The 15,387-nt window shown below is 46.4% G+C and overlaps 1 protein-coding gene across 5 annotated transcripts in view; it reads right to left on the reverse strand.

Moving 5' to 3' along the window:
• Positions 1-15,387, reverse strand: part of ST7 (suppression of tumorigenicity 7) — a 140,003-nt gene that overhangs the window by 101,544 nt on the left and 23,072 nt on the right. The window contains exon 1 of one of the 5 annotated variants that reach the window (XM_072033510.1): positions 4,429-4,558. The exons of 3 other annotated variants lie outside the window; for them this stretch is intronic. Coding sequence is in view for 1 of the 2 variants with exons in the window: in XM_038179946.2 (XP_038035874.1) it covers positions 691-712 (22 nt within the window). In the remaining variant the exon portion in view is untranslated. Of the gene's footprint in view, positions 1-690; positions 1,073-4,428; positions 4,559-15,387 lie in introns of those variants that run through there. One more of the 5 variants, XM_038179946.2, reaches the window with a different exon arrangement.

The following is a 15,387-nucleotide window of genomic DNA, read 5'->3' on the forward strand; positions in this document are numbered from 1 at the left end:
TTCATCCTCCAGCAGCTTAGCCAGGAGCTAATTGCTGTTCCCATTGAAGCAAACCCTGCCTGCTTCCCATGGCATGTGCCTACATCGCTTCTACACAGCAGCCTCAGCTACGGTTCTCCCGCACAAAGACCAGGAAGAAACCAATAAACAGTGCTGCTATTTCGGATTTGTCACCCATTTAGAAATTGAGGAATACTCCCAATATTTAGAATCCAACTTAACTCATTTAATTCTCCAGCCATGGGAAGGATCCCAGGAGAGCCTCCCTTCTCCCAGCAGCAAAACTGAAGTGATCAAGATTGTTTTTCCCTTCAGATTAAACCATCTTTCCTCGGCTCTAGCCCATCTAATGCTGCAGCAATCTCATCCCCTCAGCATCTCATCTGAGCACTGCATTCATCCGCGCGGCTGCGACTACGGAGCATCGACAGACGTGATCTTATCAATACCATGTCCGAGTAAAACTGCCTTTATCCCCACATCCTTCAGCAGCCCGAACCCAACGATGCCAGCAGGGAGGATGCAGCTGCAGCCAGGAGGGAGATGCCTCCCTCCAGCACCTCTTGCCCCTTGGTAAACAGGCTGGCACCGCAGCTCTCGGCACAGGGAACGCAAGCGCCGGGATAAAACAACGAGACTGCCAGCCCTGATCAAAGAGAAAAAGGATGCGAGCGGGATGCATTTACTTACGTGAAGATTCAGTGCCAAACATGGCTGGCCCCCAATGCTGCTTTTTTAAAAAGGAGAGAATAAAAAAGAGAGGAAGACGGAGGGAGTGTACGAGAGCAGGGATGAGACTGCTACACAGCAGGGGTCATGAAGCCAGACAATGCAGTCCAAGCTATCCAAGCTGCCAGGCTCTCCTCTCCTCTCTTCTCTTCTCCCCTCCTCTGCTCCACGCTGCAGACAGCTTTTCCTTGCCACCAAAGGTCCTTCTTCAGGCGGCCACAGGCAGGAGCTTCTGTTTTAAATCCAAGAGATAAGGAAGTCCGGCGTCCCTCCCGTGATAGCGGGAGGCAGAAATAGGTAGCAGCCACCAGATACTGCAATCCCCAGCCCCTGCTCTCAGTAAGACAATAGCATAGCTCATGCATACACTGGATGACGTCAGGACACTGCAAAGACTGACTGCTGCTAACCAGAGGCTCGCAGGGGGCTCGGATGGAGCACGGCGATTCAAATGGGAATGCCTTTGTCACCAAATGCAGAAGACAAAGAAGCCGACGTATACTTCCCTCCCCGATGATAAGCCCCCCCGCCCCGTGCTTTTAATGCCGGCACGGAAATATCTGCTGTGAATTCGCCCTTCTCTACTCGGCTGCACAAGATGCAAAGTGTTTCTTTGCAAACGCATCATGCAGAATAAATTTCCAGGACAAATGTCCTAGTAAATGCCATTTATGGCATATGCAATAAAGAATAATCACGAGTTTCCACCACTAACTCTCTTCATTATTCTTCCCTCAAAGGAAAATTAAATTCCTGGGCCGATCTACACTTCAAACATATTTTTCACATGGCGCTGGCCAACTGTCTAATTTACTTAAATCTATTGTCAAAATACACTGTGGCAACACTCTAACCATAATAAGTCACACATTTAAATAAAAAGAAAAATCCCAAACCACATTGATCCCAGCGATAAAAAAAGCATCCTAGCAACCAAAGAAATATTTTATTTTTTATTCTTTTAAACCATCTAGATTTAGCATTTCTTAGCCTTTGCAAGTGCATTTTTTGAGTGCATTGGGCATATCTTTCCTGACACTCAGTAATTTCAAAATGTTCAAATGTAGAAACAAAGACCTAAGCTGACTCCTTCCAGTCCTACAGCAGACAAAAGGCATTTCCATGCCTTGTGCTGGCAAGAGCAGTGAAGCAGTAAGCTGATGTTTGGAAGCCTGCAGACATTGGGGGTCATCTGTAAGAAAGGCACTCCGGAGGGGGTAAAAATTAGAAGGTTTCTAATAAATCTTCCTGAGCCAGTATCTGCAGCTACTAACATGGCAAGCGCTGGTAAGCGCTGCTAGCGGCCAAGAAGAAAGGGAACACGCACAAATCCATTAGGCAAAGCACTTAAAGGAAAGCAACCCCCCCATTTCTGATCTTCTGCAGATTAACTGTTACCAAACACTCCCACTGCTCTGCCTGCTGGGGGGGTGTGCATTTTGTGAAATGCGCCGTGTCACTGTGGCCGGCAGGGTGGGAAATCGGGTAACGTCTCATGCTTGTAGCACCTTACACCTGAGCATCTCAACAGCTTAAATCATTGGGGGGCCAGCCAGCCATTGACTGGGGACACCGCTGCCCTAAGAGTAGACTGGAAAGCAAGGTATGAGTTGGTGTTGCAGCTGCCCACTGCCACCCCAAGTCCTCTGCTCCTGGGGACAGGGGGAGCAGCCCCAAGCTCACACAACCCCAAGCTCACACAACCCTAAGCTCACACAACCCTAAACTCATGCACCCCCAACCTCACACAACGTGTGTGCCCAACGATGACAGTATGGACCCTCTACAACACGGGGCTGTATTGAGCTCCATCTCCTTGTCCTCATACAGAGGGCTGGGGGCACCTACAAGGCACACTGAGCTCCTCTGGTGGCCGCCTCCGTTGGCACAAAATGCTCCTCAGCAGCTTCACGGCTCTCCACCCCGTTTGTCAAACAGACTCTTTGTATCCAGCACACACCCTGAGAACACTTAGTCCCACCAGGCTTTTGGGAGCATTTTGCTGTGTTTCATCCCTGGAACAGGGCCATGGGAGAGGCCGTACCCTGGAGTGAGACATCTCACAACACGCTCTGCAACAGGCAGCTTCTGATCTCTCCGCTGACAGACGGGACACTGGAGCATGCTGACTCAGACAACCCCTAGGCACTGACTAACCAGGTGTCCTCCATCTGTTCTTCAGCACCTGAAGTAGTGACCTGGCTGTTCAGTCCCATGTAAGACTTCCACTCATGTGCATGGGTGCTCAGCACCATGAAGACCTGTCCAAACTACTTCTGACCACAGAGCTGTAAGGGCTGTGGCACAGATCCTCTGACAAGGCCCACAGTGTGGCTATTCCCAGAAATGAAGTTATTTTGGCTATTTAGAGCCAGTAACACCTCTTTCAGCTGTACCAGCTTGACAAAAAGCTGCTGTGTGTGGAGTGAAGCAAGCCTTCTGGATCAGCTTTCAAGTGACCCAGGCGAGCTCACAAAGGAAACGTGGCCATTATGTACCTACGCCTCCCAGCACCTTCAGACACCGACCTCTGGAACAAAACCCCTTGTGTTATCGTGCACTGGCCTAAGAATAAGTTGTGCTCAGATGAGCAAATCCAAACTCCCCACAGCATTGTTTCCAGGGAAGGTGACAAAGCTCAGGGCCTTCCAATGACATCCTTGAAGGTGTCAGGGAGCCCAGGCCGGCGGCCAAGTCCTCATGACACTGACGCACGTACCTCGTCCAAAAGCCCAAACAACCCCCGCAGTACTGTGGAGGATTTCGTAACACTCCCCGTTACGTTTGCCAGGTCAGTGCTTTAGGTTGTAGGGAAAGTGACACTTGACAGACTACTGAAAGACCTTCACTGAAATTCTGTATCAACTCTATCTAAAACTCACAGCAAAATGCCTTTGAGGCAGTATCAAAACCTGTATCCTCTCTTCTGCTTTGGTGTGGCCATAACCTTGCAGTTCGGTGAGCTGGCTAGCAAAACACGGATTTCTGTTTCCTAACCCGAGTTTTGCTACCAATTTATTCTACAAAGAAGGGTTAACCAATTTAATATCTTCCTATATGGAGTCTATCTATCTCGTACAGCTGTTCAGATTATGTAAATTAGCAGACAGAGAATGTCACAGGAAATCTGTAAGAATTATCATTGTCACGATCTGCTCACAATGTGCACAAGACACTGTTCAAACATTAAATTCATTTACAACATAACTTCCATATATTCCTCCACAAGCCAGCATGAAATATTTAAAGCAGCAAATATATATGCTATTCAAAGCTCTCTGCTCTATGCTCATGTCTTCCAGAGAAAGGGATGTGCTCCTCAACCTTAACCTCTCTTTGAGCAGGTATTTTTTATTTCTCGATTTACTACTACAGAAAAAGAATATATATATATTAGCTTATTTTGTCAGGGTGTGAGTCTAGACATTAAAGAATAGTTTGATTTTTAATAAAGCTAAAAAGGGAAATGTTCAATTTCTATATGGATATAAATTTCTGCTTTAGAATAATTTCTCTTGAAAATGGTGCAGGCAGGAAAGCGTGAGCTACTAACAGCAGCGAACTTGCATACATGCTTTACTCCTGATCCATTCCTATGGAAATCTTTCTTCTCTCTTGTTTACAAGAGACATTTCATTTTGAGTTTAATCCCCTTTTCCAGAGGAGAAACTCTAGAAAAGGAAAGGGAACCCATCGCACCTGTGACGTGCTCCTGTGGCGTCAGATCAGGAGGCTGCTTTCAGCAGGGGAGGGCTCGCCCATCTCCACCACGGTGAGGCAACTGATCTTACATATCCCAGTCTCCAGAGGTAACGCAGAGCAACCTCCATCGCCCTTAAAGATGGGTAAGGTTTTTGTTTAGTTCATTAAACTCTGCCTTACTGTCCAAGTACACTGTTCTGTCACGATACGGAAAGGTATTTTTAGGAGTTTACAAAGTTTAAGGTAGTTAAGGCGCTACTGGAAACCTCTGAGTGACTATGCAGTTAATCTGCACAATTCAACAGCTACCAAAAGGAATTTATTTTGCCTCTAGAAACATCAGCTCCCTCCTAAAACCACAGGCAGGCTACCCATCACCTCTGCTGTGAAGACCTCCAGCTTCTATAGGTTTTGTTAACTCCAGCAGCAACTGACACACCACATCTATGTGACACCAGCTGCAGTGGTTTCACATCAGTAGGCAGCTCACCTCCACCACATTTGCTCTCTCACTCCCCCTTCTTAGAACAACTGGGAGAAAACATGATGGAAAAAGCTCAAAGGTTGAGATAAGGACAGGGAGATCGCTCAGCAACTATCATCATGGGCAAAACACACTCAGCATAGCGAGATTAATGTATTTTATTACCTATTACTAACAGACTAGAGCAGTGAGAAACTAAATGCAAACTAAAAACACCGTCCCCCATCCACACTCTTCTATGTCCTCCCCACAGGCAGCGCAGGGGAACAGGGACTGGGGGCTGCGGTCAATCCCTGACACTTTGTCTCTACTGCTCCTTCACGGTCCCTCTCTTCCCCTGCTCCCCGTGGGGTCCCTCCCACGGGATGCCATCCTTCCTGAACTGAGCCTGCGGGGGCTGTCCACAGGCAGCAGCTCTTCAAGCACTGCTCCCGCATGGCTCAGTACCACAGGGTCCATCCCCCAGGAGCAAACTGCTCCAGCACGGGTCCCCCACAGGCATCAGCATCCCCCAGACCCCCTGCTCCTGTGTGGGCTCCTCTCCACGGGCTGCAGCTCCGGCCCGGGGCCTGCTCCTGCGGGGGCTCTCCATGGGCCGCAGCCTCCTCCAGGCCACAGCCACCTGCTCCACCGGGGGCTCCTCCACCTATGGGGGGGCTGCAGCGTGGAGATCTGCTCCATGCGGGACCCATGGGCTGCAAGGGGACAGCCTGCTCCACCAGGGGCCTCTCCACAGGCCGCAGGGGAACTGCTGCTGTGTGCCTGGAGCACCTCCTGCCCTCCTGCTGCACTGAGCTTGGGGGCTGCAGGGCTGGTTCTCCCACATTTTCTCACTCCTCTCTCCCAGCTGCTGTTGTGCAGCAGATTTCCCGCCCCCCCCTTCTTAAATCTGCTCTCCCAGAGGCCCACCCAGCATCACTTACTGGCTCGGCTCTGGCCAGCAGCGGGTCCCTTTTGGAGCCATCTGGAGCTGGCTCTGCTCTGACATGGGGCAGCTGCTGGGCTCTGCTCACAGAGGCCACCCCTGCAGACCACCTGCTACCAAACCTTGCCATGTAAACCCAATACACCAACAAAACACTGCAAGGCCTTCTTTCAGGCTCTGGAGCATAACGGAGCGGAATGGCAGCACACAGCACTGAGCTGCAGCTCCATGTACACTTTCTCGGGTCATATTTTACTCAACTTCACTGGCACTTAAATTAACTTCAATCAACATTTCTGGTGAAAAAAATTGAAACCGTGATTATACCGGTTTCAGAATCTTCAGTGCTGATACAACTTCACCACAAGGAAATGTCTGAAATGCTTCATTTTTGGAAACACAGGATCTCTCCCACTGCCCAGGCCAGCAAGTGGGAGCTGAGGTGCCTGGTTCCCATGAGCAGGACCACAGCAGGAGCCAGGCCACCCAGAAGCTGGGCACGGGGACTGGAAAATATCCCTAGATATCTGAGCCATTCCCCCTTTGCAAGTCACAGTTCCCTTATTTCATTGGCACAGAAAGGAAGGAGTCAGCTGGCAGAAAAAAAAATGTCAAGGTCTCTATCCTGATCAACATATAAAGCGGAATTTAGCCCGGACTGGTTTACTGACTGCAGGAATTGATTTTTCTTATTTTCTCTTGTACTGATTTTTTAGATGCACTATATTGCACTTATGCAACTCCATTTCATGAAAACAAACAAACAAAAAGCAGTAATTTTAGCCAACTAATGCCTCAAACAACTAAGTTTTCTGAGGAAAACATACACATGCACACACACACAAATGACGAGAATATGTACTTTGTTTGCCACCAAAAATCTTTTTATGTCTGTCGGTCATAATCTGAGAGATGAAGTCTAAATGACAGATTGCATTTTTGCAAAGAGATACAATGAGCCATAATAGCCAATTAGTATATTATTGCAGTATCTTTCAACTTCAATTTCAAAAAAAGAGCTTCAGCACTGCTCTGTAGGCAATTACTGCAAGCCGTTCGTTATGGGCAGAACTGATGCTCAGCAATCAGCAGAGAAGCTCCTTGTCTTCTGCATCCCGCAGGACACCCCTCTGGGACACACCTAATGGCCATGAAGCTCTGGCAGTTACGAAATGGTAGAGCACTGTGCACAGAAAGCTTTATGAAATAAAGCTTTGTTACATACAAGAAATGACAAAAAAAAAAAACAAAAAAAACCAAAGGATTAGTCCAGTGTAGGCACTAAATGCTAGGGGAAGGCTGAGGTTGTGGATGCCAGGCAGGTGTCTTGCTCTCTTCAGAGGGCTCAGTGTTTGCTCCTCATTAGCATCATGATCTTGAGGAAATCCCAAACCTCAAGCCTCTGTCTTTTCATGGGAACTAGGAAATTCTGTAGGTGACAAAGCCTTGAAATCATAAGCAATACAACCTACTTCTCCCCTGGTAGCCGCTGGACTCTACTTGAATTCCTGGGGTCCAATAACAGAGAGCAACAGAGCCAGACGGTACTCCCATTCCCTACAACAAATGGTACAGAGCAAGTCTGCCATTTTCTACAACCACTTCCCTTCCTAGACTCAGCGTGGGACTGAAGTATAATGCAATATTATTTTACAAATGTCAGAGTATGGCTCACCTTCTGTACAGTGTTGTCAAAAGATCAGGATGATGACTCAAATCTTTGCTTATTTCATTTTTGTCGTTTTTATGTTTAAAACAAAACCAGCCAAACTTAAAACTGCTTATCCATAAATATGTAGACAGTTACCAACACAGTGGGACTGTCTACTCACTGTGTGCAAATGAAGTTTCAAATCCAAATTACATGCATTATTTTTTTCAATAGTAGCAAGTTCTGTGCCCCAACAGAGCATATATAATGACTTCATTAAATTCTGAGAGCAGATTTTGTCCCAAATACATTAAATTGTGATGAAATGGGGCCAGTACTGTATGTGAAAAATGTACCAGCAAAACACACTACCTTTTGATATGAGCCAGGAGAACACGAAAACAAAAGCAAACAATGAGCACTGTGGTTAAACCAAATACATTCAAGTACCAAGCTATTTAAATGCATTTTTAAATAATAAAATAGTAGAAGAAGAGTGCATATTTCCTACATTGAAGGAAATGCCTGAAATAGTTAGTTGGATTTTTTTTGCATGCTAAAATCTGGGTCATTTCCACAGATCTATGCCAAAGGACTGCACATATGGTACACATGAAAGCCTCAAATTTAAGAGTGAACAGAGGTGGATAACAAATTCAAAAAAGACTATAAACAAACTATCATTTCTTATGTAACGCTGAGGGATGACAGATTAGGATTAAGGCCTACTTGTACCAAACCACATACAAATGGTATCAGAGAGAACATGTGTGCCCCAGGAAAAAAAAAAATAAATCCAATTTATATGCCTAAAAAGTAAGACGGAGAGAAGACCGAGAACAGTAGTAAACATTGCCAACACAGCATTATGATCCACATTAATAATGCTGTCTGATCTAATGCCAAAACTTCACAGTTGAGAGTCAGATTAAATTTAAATTACTTCTCAGACGGAATAAACACAGTAAGAATGTTAAATTTAATATTACAAATAGCAATGATTTCATCATTATGTACAGAAAAAAAATTAAGGAGGATTTCTAAGCCTACAAAGGAATACCCACAAGGCAATACAGGGAGGTGTCCAAGGTATTTAGCTCAGCTTCCCAGAGGAAATAAGATTCACATGGATACACTCGGTGTGTGCATGAGTCCCTGCTTAATAACTGGAAGTGGTCAGCCACGGCAACCTAGCTTAGCGGAAGGGCCGGGGAAACCATGGCATCCTGGGTGCTCCGTGATAGCAAGTAATTAGATAGGGAGAAGGTGACTTACAAAGGTCCCTCCTGCATGAGCCGGTGCTGTGTTGAACACACTAGTATAAAAGAGCCCATGGTATAACCATGGGAAAACTTCAAAGGTTTATTTTTATTTTCCTATGTGAATAATTGTGTGCATAACATGGGATAAGCTGACACTGCAGCAATAAATACAAAACAGTTGCAGAGTCAGTCAAGAAAACAAATCCACTGGAAACTAAGCTTCACTAGTTCCACCGGACAAAACTTCAGTTATTTAAGGATTTCAGGTTTCTCAAGGCTTAGGATTTTTGTTGTGTCCCAGCCTCTGGGCTCCAACCAGATTCCATGCTGTGCCAGCCCAGCAGAGTGGAGATGTAAAGTATCTCCCTTGAAATAAAAGAAAGAAAAATTCTCAACCATCAAATCTGGTAAATGCTTGGATACTTTGATTAACACAGCTTTTCTTGAGAAAGAAAAGCCACTTTAAAAGTAAATAAAACAATGCAAGCAGCAGCTTGAGCAGTGCTATAAATCCCGTCTGCGCACACTGCTGCACGCTGACGGCCATCGGTGAGGCTCAGACTGCGGGCTCCGGGCAGCGAGCCTGGACACAGCAGTCCCATCTGCTACACGCTCAACGGTGGAACAGTAAAACCCCTCCTGGAAAGGCAGTGTTCCCCAGATTTAGAAAGACTTATCTGGATAGGGGCCAACCTGAGGAACACACGTCTCAGATGAGGAAACTTCCACCACAGCGCTGAAGCACAGTCCCACTGGCTTTTATGGGAAGTAGGCTCTGAAACCTGATGGACACCTTGGAAATGTTCTCCTAAACAAAGCACTAGAGAAAACGTCAGGCGTTTTAGTCACGGTCACACAAGGCTTCCTGACACGGTTAGAAGAAAATGAGGTTGGAAGAGGGGGTGGTGTTTGGCCTCCTCATGGCACATTCAGCTGCACCAACATCCTTCATGCCAGACGCCAGTCCCAGAGGAAAAGTGCAGAAAGTCCAGCCTCCTGTGGGAACTCAGCTTTGGAAGGTCTGCCTCCACGAGGAGCTCACGGCACCTACTGGCTCACAGGCTTCCTCTCAGAGCAAAATGTCCTGCTGCCAAAACACGGAGGTGACTATCGCTTATGCCTTCTGTGCAGTGATGGACGAACACCATGGCTCAACCATGACTCTAAATGGGCTCGATCCTAAGTGGCACAGTAATTGAGCAGCAACTAAATGACCAGACATTAACCTTAGTCAAGTTTCTTGGAAACTATGACAGGAATTGGGGGTCTCCCCATGAGCAGACCACACTGCGCAGGTCCCATGGCCTGCAGCTCCCTTCCAGGCCCTTCTCCTGGTCGTACCCACGGAGTCGCTGTCTTCCAGCAGCACAAGGAGAGGATGGAGACGTGGGGGCTGCAATTCCCAACCTCCACAGCACTCATCTCGGGAAAGTGCTGTTCAGCACAATTAGAGCACTGATTTGAAGTAATTACCCTTCTTGTCGCTTCAGCAGTCGCCAACCCTAGCAGTGCCTGTTTCCACTGACTAGAGACAGGGTACACAGGGAGCCAGGCTTGAGCAGCTCAGAGGCAGACATCTACTGATGCGTAGATGAAGCATATCCTTTGTGCCTTGGAAATTTGGGGGAAATATAGGAAAAGGAGCTGGGGTCAGGAGCCTCCTACTTCAGGGAAGGAAAGGACTCAAAGGAAAGGACAGGTTAGGACCCTGCACTCCTAACCCCACCTTGCATGGTGCCCTATGCTACGGGTGCGAGGTCCCCTGAAGCAGGTCCCAGACCTCAGCATGACCAAGTCACCCAAAGAGCAGACGTTTAGCTGCGAGAGACACCTTTTTCCCTGTACAGCTGCATAAATATCCATTACACCGCTGATTTAAGAGTATCTCGATACTTGGAAGCGCCGTGCCAAGTATATTCTCTGGCTTCAGCATCATGAAAGATTCACGAACCTGTGTCCGGTACTAGACAGCAAGGAGTTTATCGGCTTTATCAGCCCCGGCAGGAAGTTCGTGCTGAGCACGGCATTTGCAGGTACACAATGAAGATAAAATCGCACGTCGCTTCACTGAAGAGAAAGTCTCCCTTGCAATCAGAGACGTTCCTCCTTCTAGCAAAATAAAGCACAGAGACACATCCCTTGCAGGTCAAATATTGTGTGGCCCTTTGGCACACTGGATTTATTCACTCAAAGCTACCCAAATCAGTCATCAGCCAGCCAGGAGAGCTTCAGTTTGGAGCAGAGCACATGCATACGGCACGTTCCCACCGCCAGCTGCAGGGCAAGCACATCTCCTCTGAGCGTCCCTCCTTGATTCTCCAAAAAAGACATCCATCTCGAGGCGACTGCAGACTCTGCTCAGCGCTGTGTGCTGTCAGTCAGTGCTATTTACCCACTTCAGCCTCTGGCCCTGTTTACACTACAGGCAAGTAGTGTTTGACACCACTTATCCTTAGCAGAACATGGCTTGGTTCTTGGCCAAAAGGAAACCTCAGGCACAAGGAAGGGCTCGTCCCCCGCGTGGGGCTGGTAGGGCTGGCTCCCTTTACCACGACTGCTCCACGGGACCTCTGCAGCACCTGCAGGGCAGAGGCTCACGTGTCCTCTGCTCTTAAATTTAAGTGAAACAGCATGAGAAATGTATCCTGTACGCATGGTTTCTGAAAACTCTCAAGAGGACTGGAAGAAGATATAATCTGAACTATTTTACATGGACTTGTACCTTTCTGCAGCTCGTACCAACCATCACTGGGAACACTACACTGGATGAATGGGGTCAGTACGACATATTCCCTGATCTCAACCATCACATCTGTTCATAAAATAATAAAAACAGGCTTTCAGGCTTCATTTCTTTTCTTGGTGCCAACCATGTGTTTGATTGAAATTGGAACCAAAAAATAACTTTCTGAACACGTTATAGATAGGGAAAAGCAAAGGGTTAAGCACTTTAATAAGAAAAGGATATGTGATATCAAGTGTCCAGCTATGAACACAGAGCTTCCCCTGGCATGTGGTGTCAGGTCCCAGGGAAAAGACCTCAGTGGAAAGTCCAACTATGTCTTAATCATGTGCTCAGCATGCCCCTTATTCCAAATACCTTTCGCATGTCTGTGCAGAGGGAGTTAAGGCTCTACTGGAACATTGCTCTCATTGTATACAATAATTGCTTCTTGCCAGAGCAATTATTTTCACAGAATATATTCTATGAAAAATAGCTCGCTTAGTTCAACTTCTGCCCTGCATTACAGAAGCAAATGAAAGCAACACAGATGTGAATTTATATTTCATCAGCAAACTAACCCTTCACCAAACTTTTCATTGTCATTTACTAGCTTGAATTAACATCAATTTAAATGCAGTTCATCAGATAACAGCTGCTTCAAGAAATGCCAGTAACTTGCTTTAAAATAGCAGAGAAGATGAAAAAAACAAGCAGCACTGCATAGCAGCACTGGCTGAAATGTGCCCTGTGTGTCCTTTGATAACCGCCTGTGCTGACGCACGGCAGGCTGCTCCGGACAGACACATGCTGCACACTCACTGTGGAAGCCAAAAGGGAATTGGAATATTTTAATTGCAAGAACCACAGCAACAGCTCAGCTCTGCAGCAGTGCGGTAGATTTACATGCAATAAGCTGCAGAGCCAGAAGTCTTCAGGGCAGGAGCTTTCTGAAGGGGTAATTTCCTGGTTAACAACATGTATTTTCTTTGAAATCTGCCTTTTTAATTGCTCTTGTTTTCCTTTGTTATTGTCTGCTTAAAACAGAGTGATTCACTAGTTTCTAACAGACAATGACTGTTATGTCTCCAGCAGTAAACACAAAGCAAAACCAAATCAAATAAAAAGCAGGTGATGGACAGTGTGGACAGCCCTCCTGCAAAGTCACGGTGAAATGGTAAATCTGCATCTCTAGGGATGTTTAAAACAAGAGCAAGACAGTCATATTCACGGATCTTTATTCAAGCCAAAACCCAAGCCAGGTGACAGGGGTATAGCAAGGTGGCCACTTATCCACCCACCTGGCCACATCCAAGCTCAGGTCCCACCCAGGTGCTCACGCAGGGTGCTCAGGGTCACGTCACCATGGGTTTAGAGTGGCTCCAAGGATGGAGACTCCACGACGTGTCTGGGCAACCTGTGTCTGACCAACCTCAGGGTCAAGAAGTGTTTTTTTATGTTTCACGAGTTTCAGCTTGTGCTTGTACCCTCTTGCCCTGTCACTGGCCCCACTGGGAATCCCACCTGCATTTGCATCTCCACCTCAAAGGCTGCAGCCCCTGAAACTCTGAAAGGTTTAAGAGTCTAGCACAAAAAGATTTTAGTACAGTAAGAAGTACTATTATAAGCATCAGAATAAATGTTTTTGCCTTTCACCATCATTAAAAAATACTTAGAAATTACAATATTAACAGGATTGCTTTACCAACCTATTAGTACAGAAGTAACTCTTTCAATTGCAGGCTAAGGAAAAAAACCCATGCTGTGATGACATGGCTAAACATTTCCATGTCATCAAGCCCAATGAAACAGGTTGTTTTATGCAACTTGGACGCTTCTGCAGATTAAAAAAAAAAAAAAAAAAAAAAAAAGTAATTAGAAGCTTTAATTGCATATCCTCCCAAATCAAGGACTTTTCTACAACGTATTTTGGGGAATTACACAGCACAAGGGGCAGACAGTAGTGCAGAAACAAATAATGTTTTATATTTTTAAAAGTTACAATGCTCCTTATTGGTTCTTGAAAATAATCAGACAACAGATTTACTTATTTGACTTTGTTGCAAAACAACTGAAAGAGAGGTTCTGAATTTCCTTGATTTGAGGCATGAATGACCTCAGAGGAAAATATGACCTCCTCACTGAAGTCTTTGTGTTGTTTTTTTTCCTTCCAATTGACGGATGAATTAATATACTGTTGGCAACAAACAAAACTTTTCCATCCTCTTAAGACGCATCAATTTTAGCTCAGGCTGTACATTGAAAACCCCATTGTTTAATTTTCTCTCACAAGCAAGTAAATCCCTCCTTGTGCTGGCAGTACTCAGCCACGGCTTTGCTGCTTCTTCAGCACCCACCTACGGCTCTCTGTTACAGGTCTCTGCCACCTTTACCAACCCAGGAGATCAGCAGGTTCCCACTCATTCCAGAAAGTGCAAAACCACCTCTTTTTAGGAGGTTCACCCTGACCTTTTGCTGCAGCAAATGGTGTGGTCATGACCTAGCTAGCTAAACATACAGCCTTTGGTCACTTTCGTACCCCTACATACCAGGTCAAGGATTCTGACATTGTTCCCCAGCCAGTCAAAGCTCAGACTTCGGGTAACGTAGCCTTTAGATACCAGACATTTATGAGGTATTCCTTTAAAACAGCTCCTATAAGAACTGTCAAATGCAGAACATCACTTTTTCATTTCAAAGATGGTTGAAGTAATTTCCAAGCAAAGCTTGAAAACAAACTGAAGATTCCCTAGTGTCAGAGACGCTGTTTAAATGGGAACGGAGTAGTCAATCCCAAATGACAAGACTTGATCTCAAGGCACGAGTAGTTTAGCGAAATGAAACACAGTCCCACAAAGGTGGCAGTCTTTGAACTCCTACCACAGCGGGATTTCACAAGGCACCTTTCAGTCAGGCTAACTCTCTTGCCTTTTTATTGATGTATTTATTTTGCACTGTGTGTGCTGGCTTCAAGCCGTCCCTGTGGCTTTTACCCTTTCGAAGTCTCACCTTTGTGAGCTCCCACACTTGCAAAGAAACCGTTTCTCTTTCCGCTTCCATCCCACAACTCTCACATCCTCTTTCTACATCCTGCACAGCTGACCAGAAAACACGGACAGCAGAGCACAGCAAGCCCCCAGCACCTCCTGTACTCCCGGTAACAGCTTCCCAAGAGCTCCAGCACGGTTTCTGCCTAAAAGCTCCACATTTTAGACCTGTGCTGGCTACACAGTGCCCTTCTATGACAGTAAGTATCAGCTCCCCCACATGGCGAGCACTGGCCCTTTCCACAGGCATGACACCTTGCAGGAGCTCTTGCTCCTCACTAACTTCGAGTCCAGACACAGATCATTCAAGGAACATGCTCACCCTGCCAAGGTCCAGAGATTCTCCATCAGCCCCCTGCCAGCCCCATCAGCAGAAGGAAGCCGAGGACAGCATCAGCAGTGAACCCCTCTGAGCCAGCGCGGCGTTCAGAGGAATTTTCCCACAGCGAGGATCACATTCATCACCCCACGCCGGGAACAATATTGCATTGTAATGTCTCTGGGATCCTAGCAGACGTAAGAAGAACCATTTAACCTCAGTAAGGAAGCTCTGAGAAGCATCTGAGCAATGCAGAGCACGGCTCTTTCGGCTGCAGTACTGCATGGGAGGCTTTTTACATGTCAACCACACAGCTAAACACAGCGATGTGAACTCAAGTGAGGGATGAAGCCAGAAAGCCCAGGTTGTAATAAATCCTGAACGGCTGATGATCACACACCCCTTCCACCAGCACCCTGCTACCCCCAGGCAGATAAAAGCAGTTGTCTGATCCTACAGACATACCTGGCCAAAAAAAAAAAAAAAAAAAAGCAAACAAAAAAGACAGAAAAAGAAACACTGAAGATGAACTCGAAGTGCTTTTCT

The sequence above is a fragment of the Anas platyrhynchos genome, chromosome 1 (assembly GCF_047663525.1).
Source record: "Anas platyrhynchos isolate ZD024472 breed Pekin duck chromosome 1, IASCAAS_PekinDuck_T2T, whole genome shotgun sequence".
In the NCBI taxonomy this organism is placed as follows: domain Eukaryota; kingdom Metazoa; phylum Chordata; class Aves; order Anseriformes; family Anatidae; genus Anas; species Anas platyrhynchos.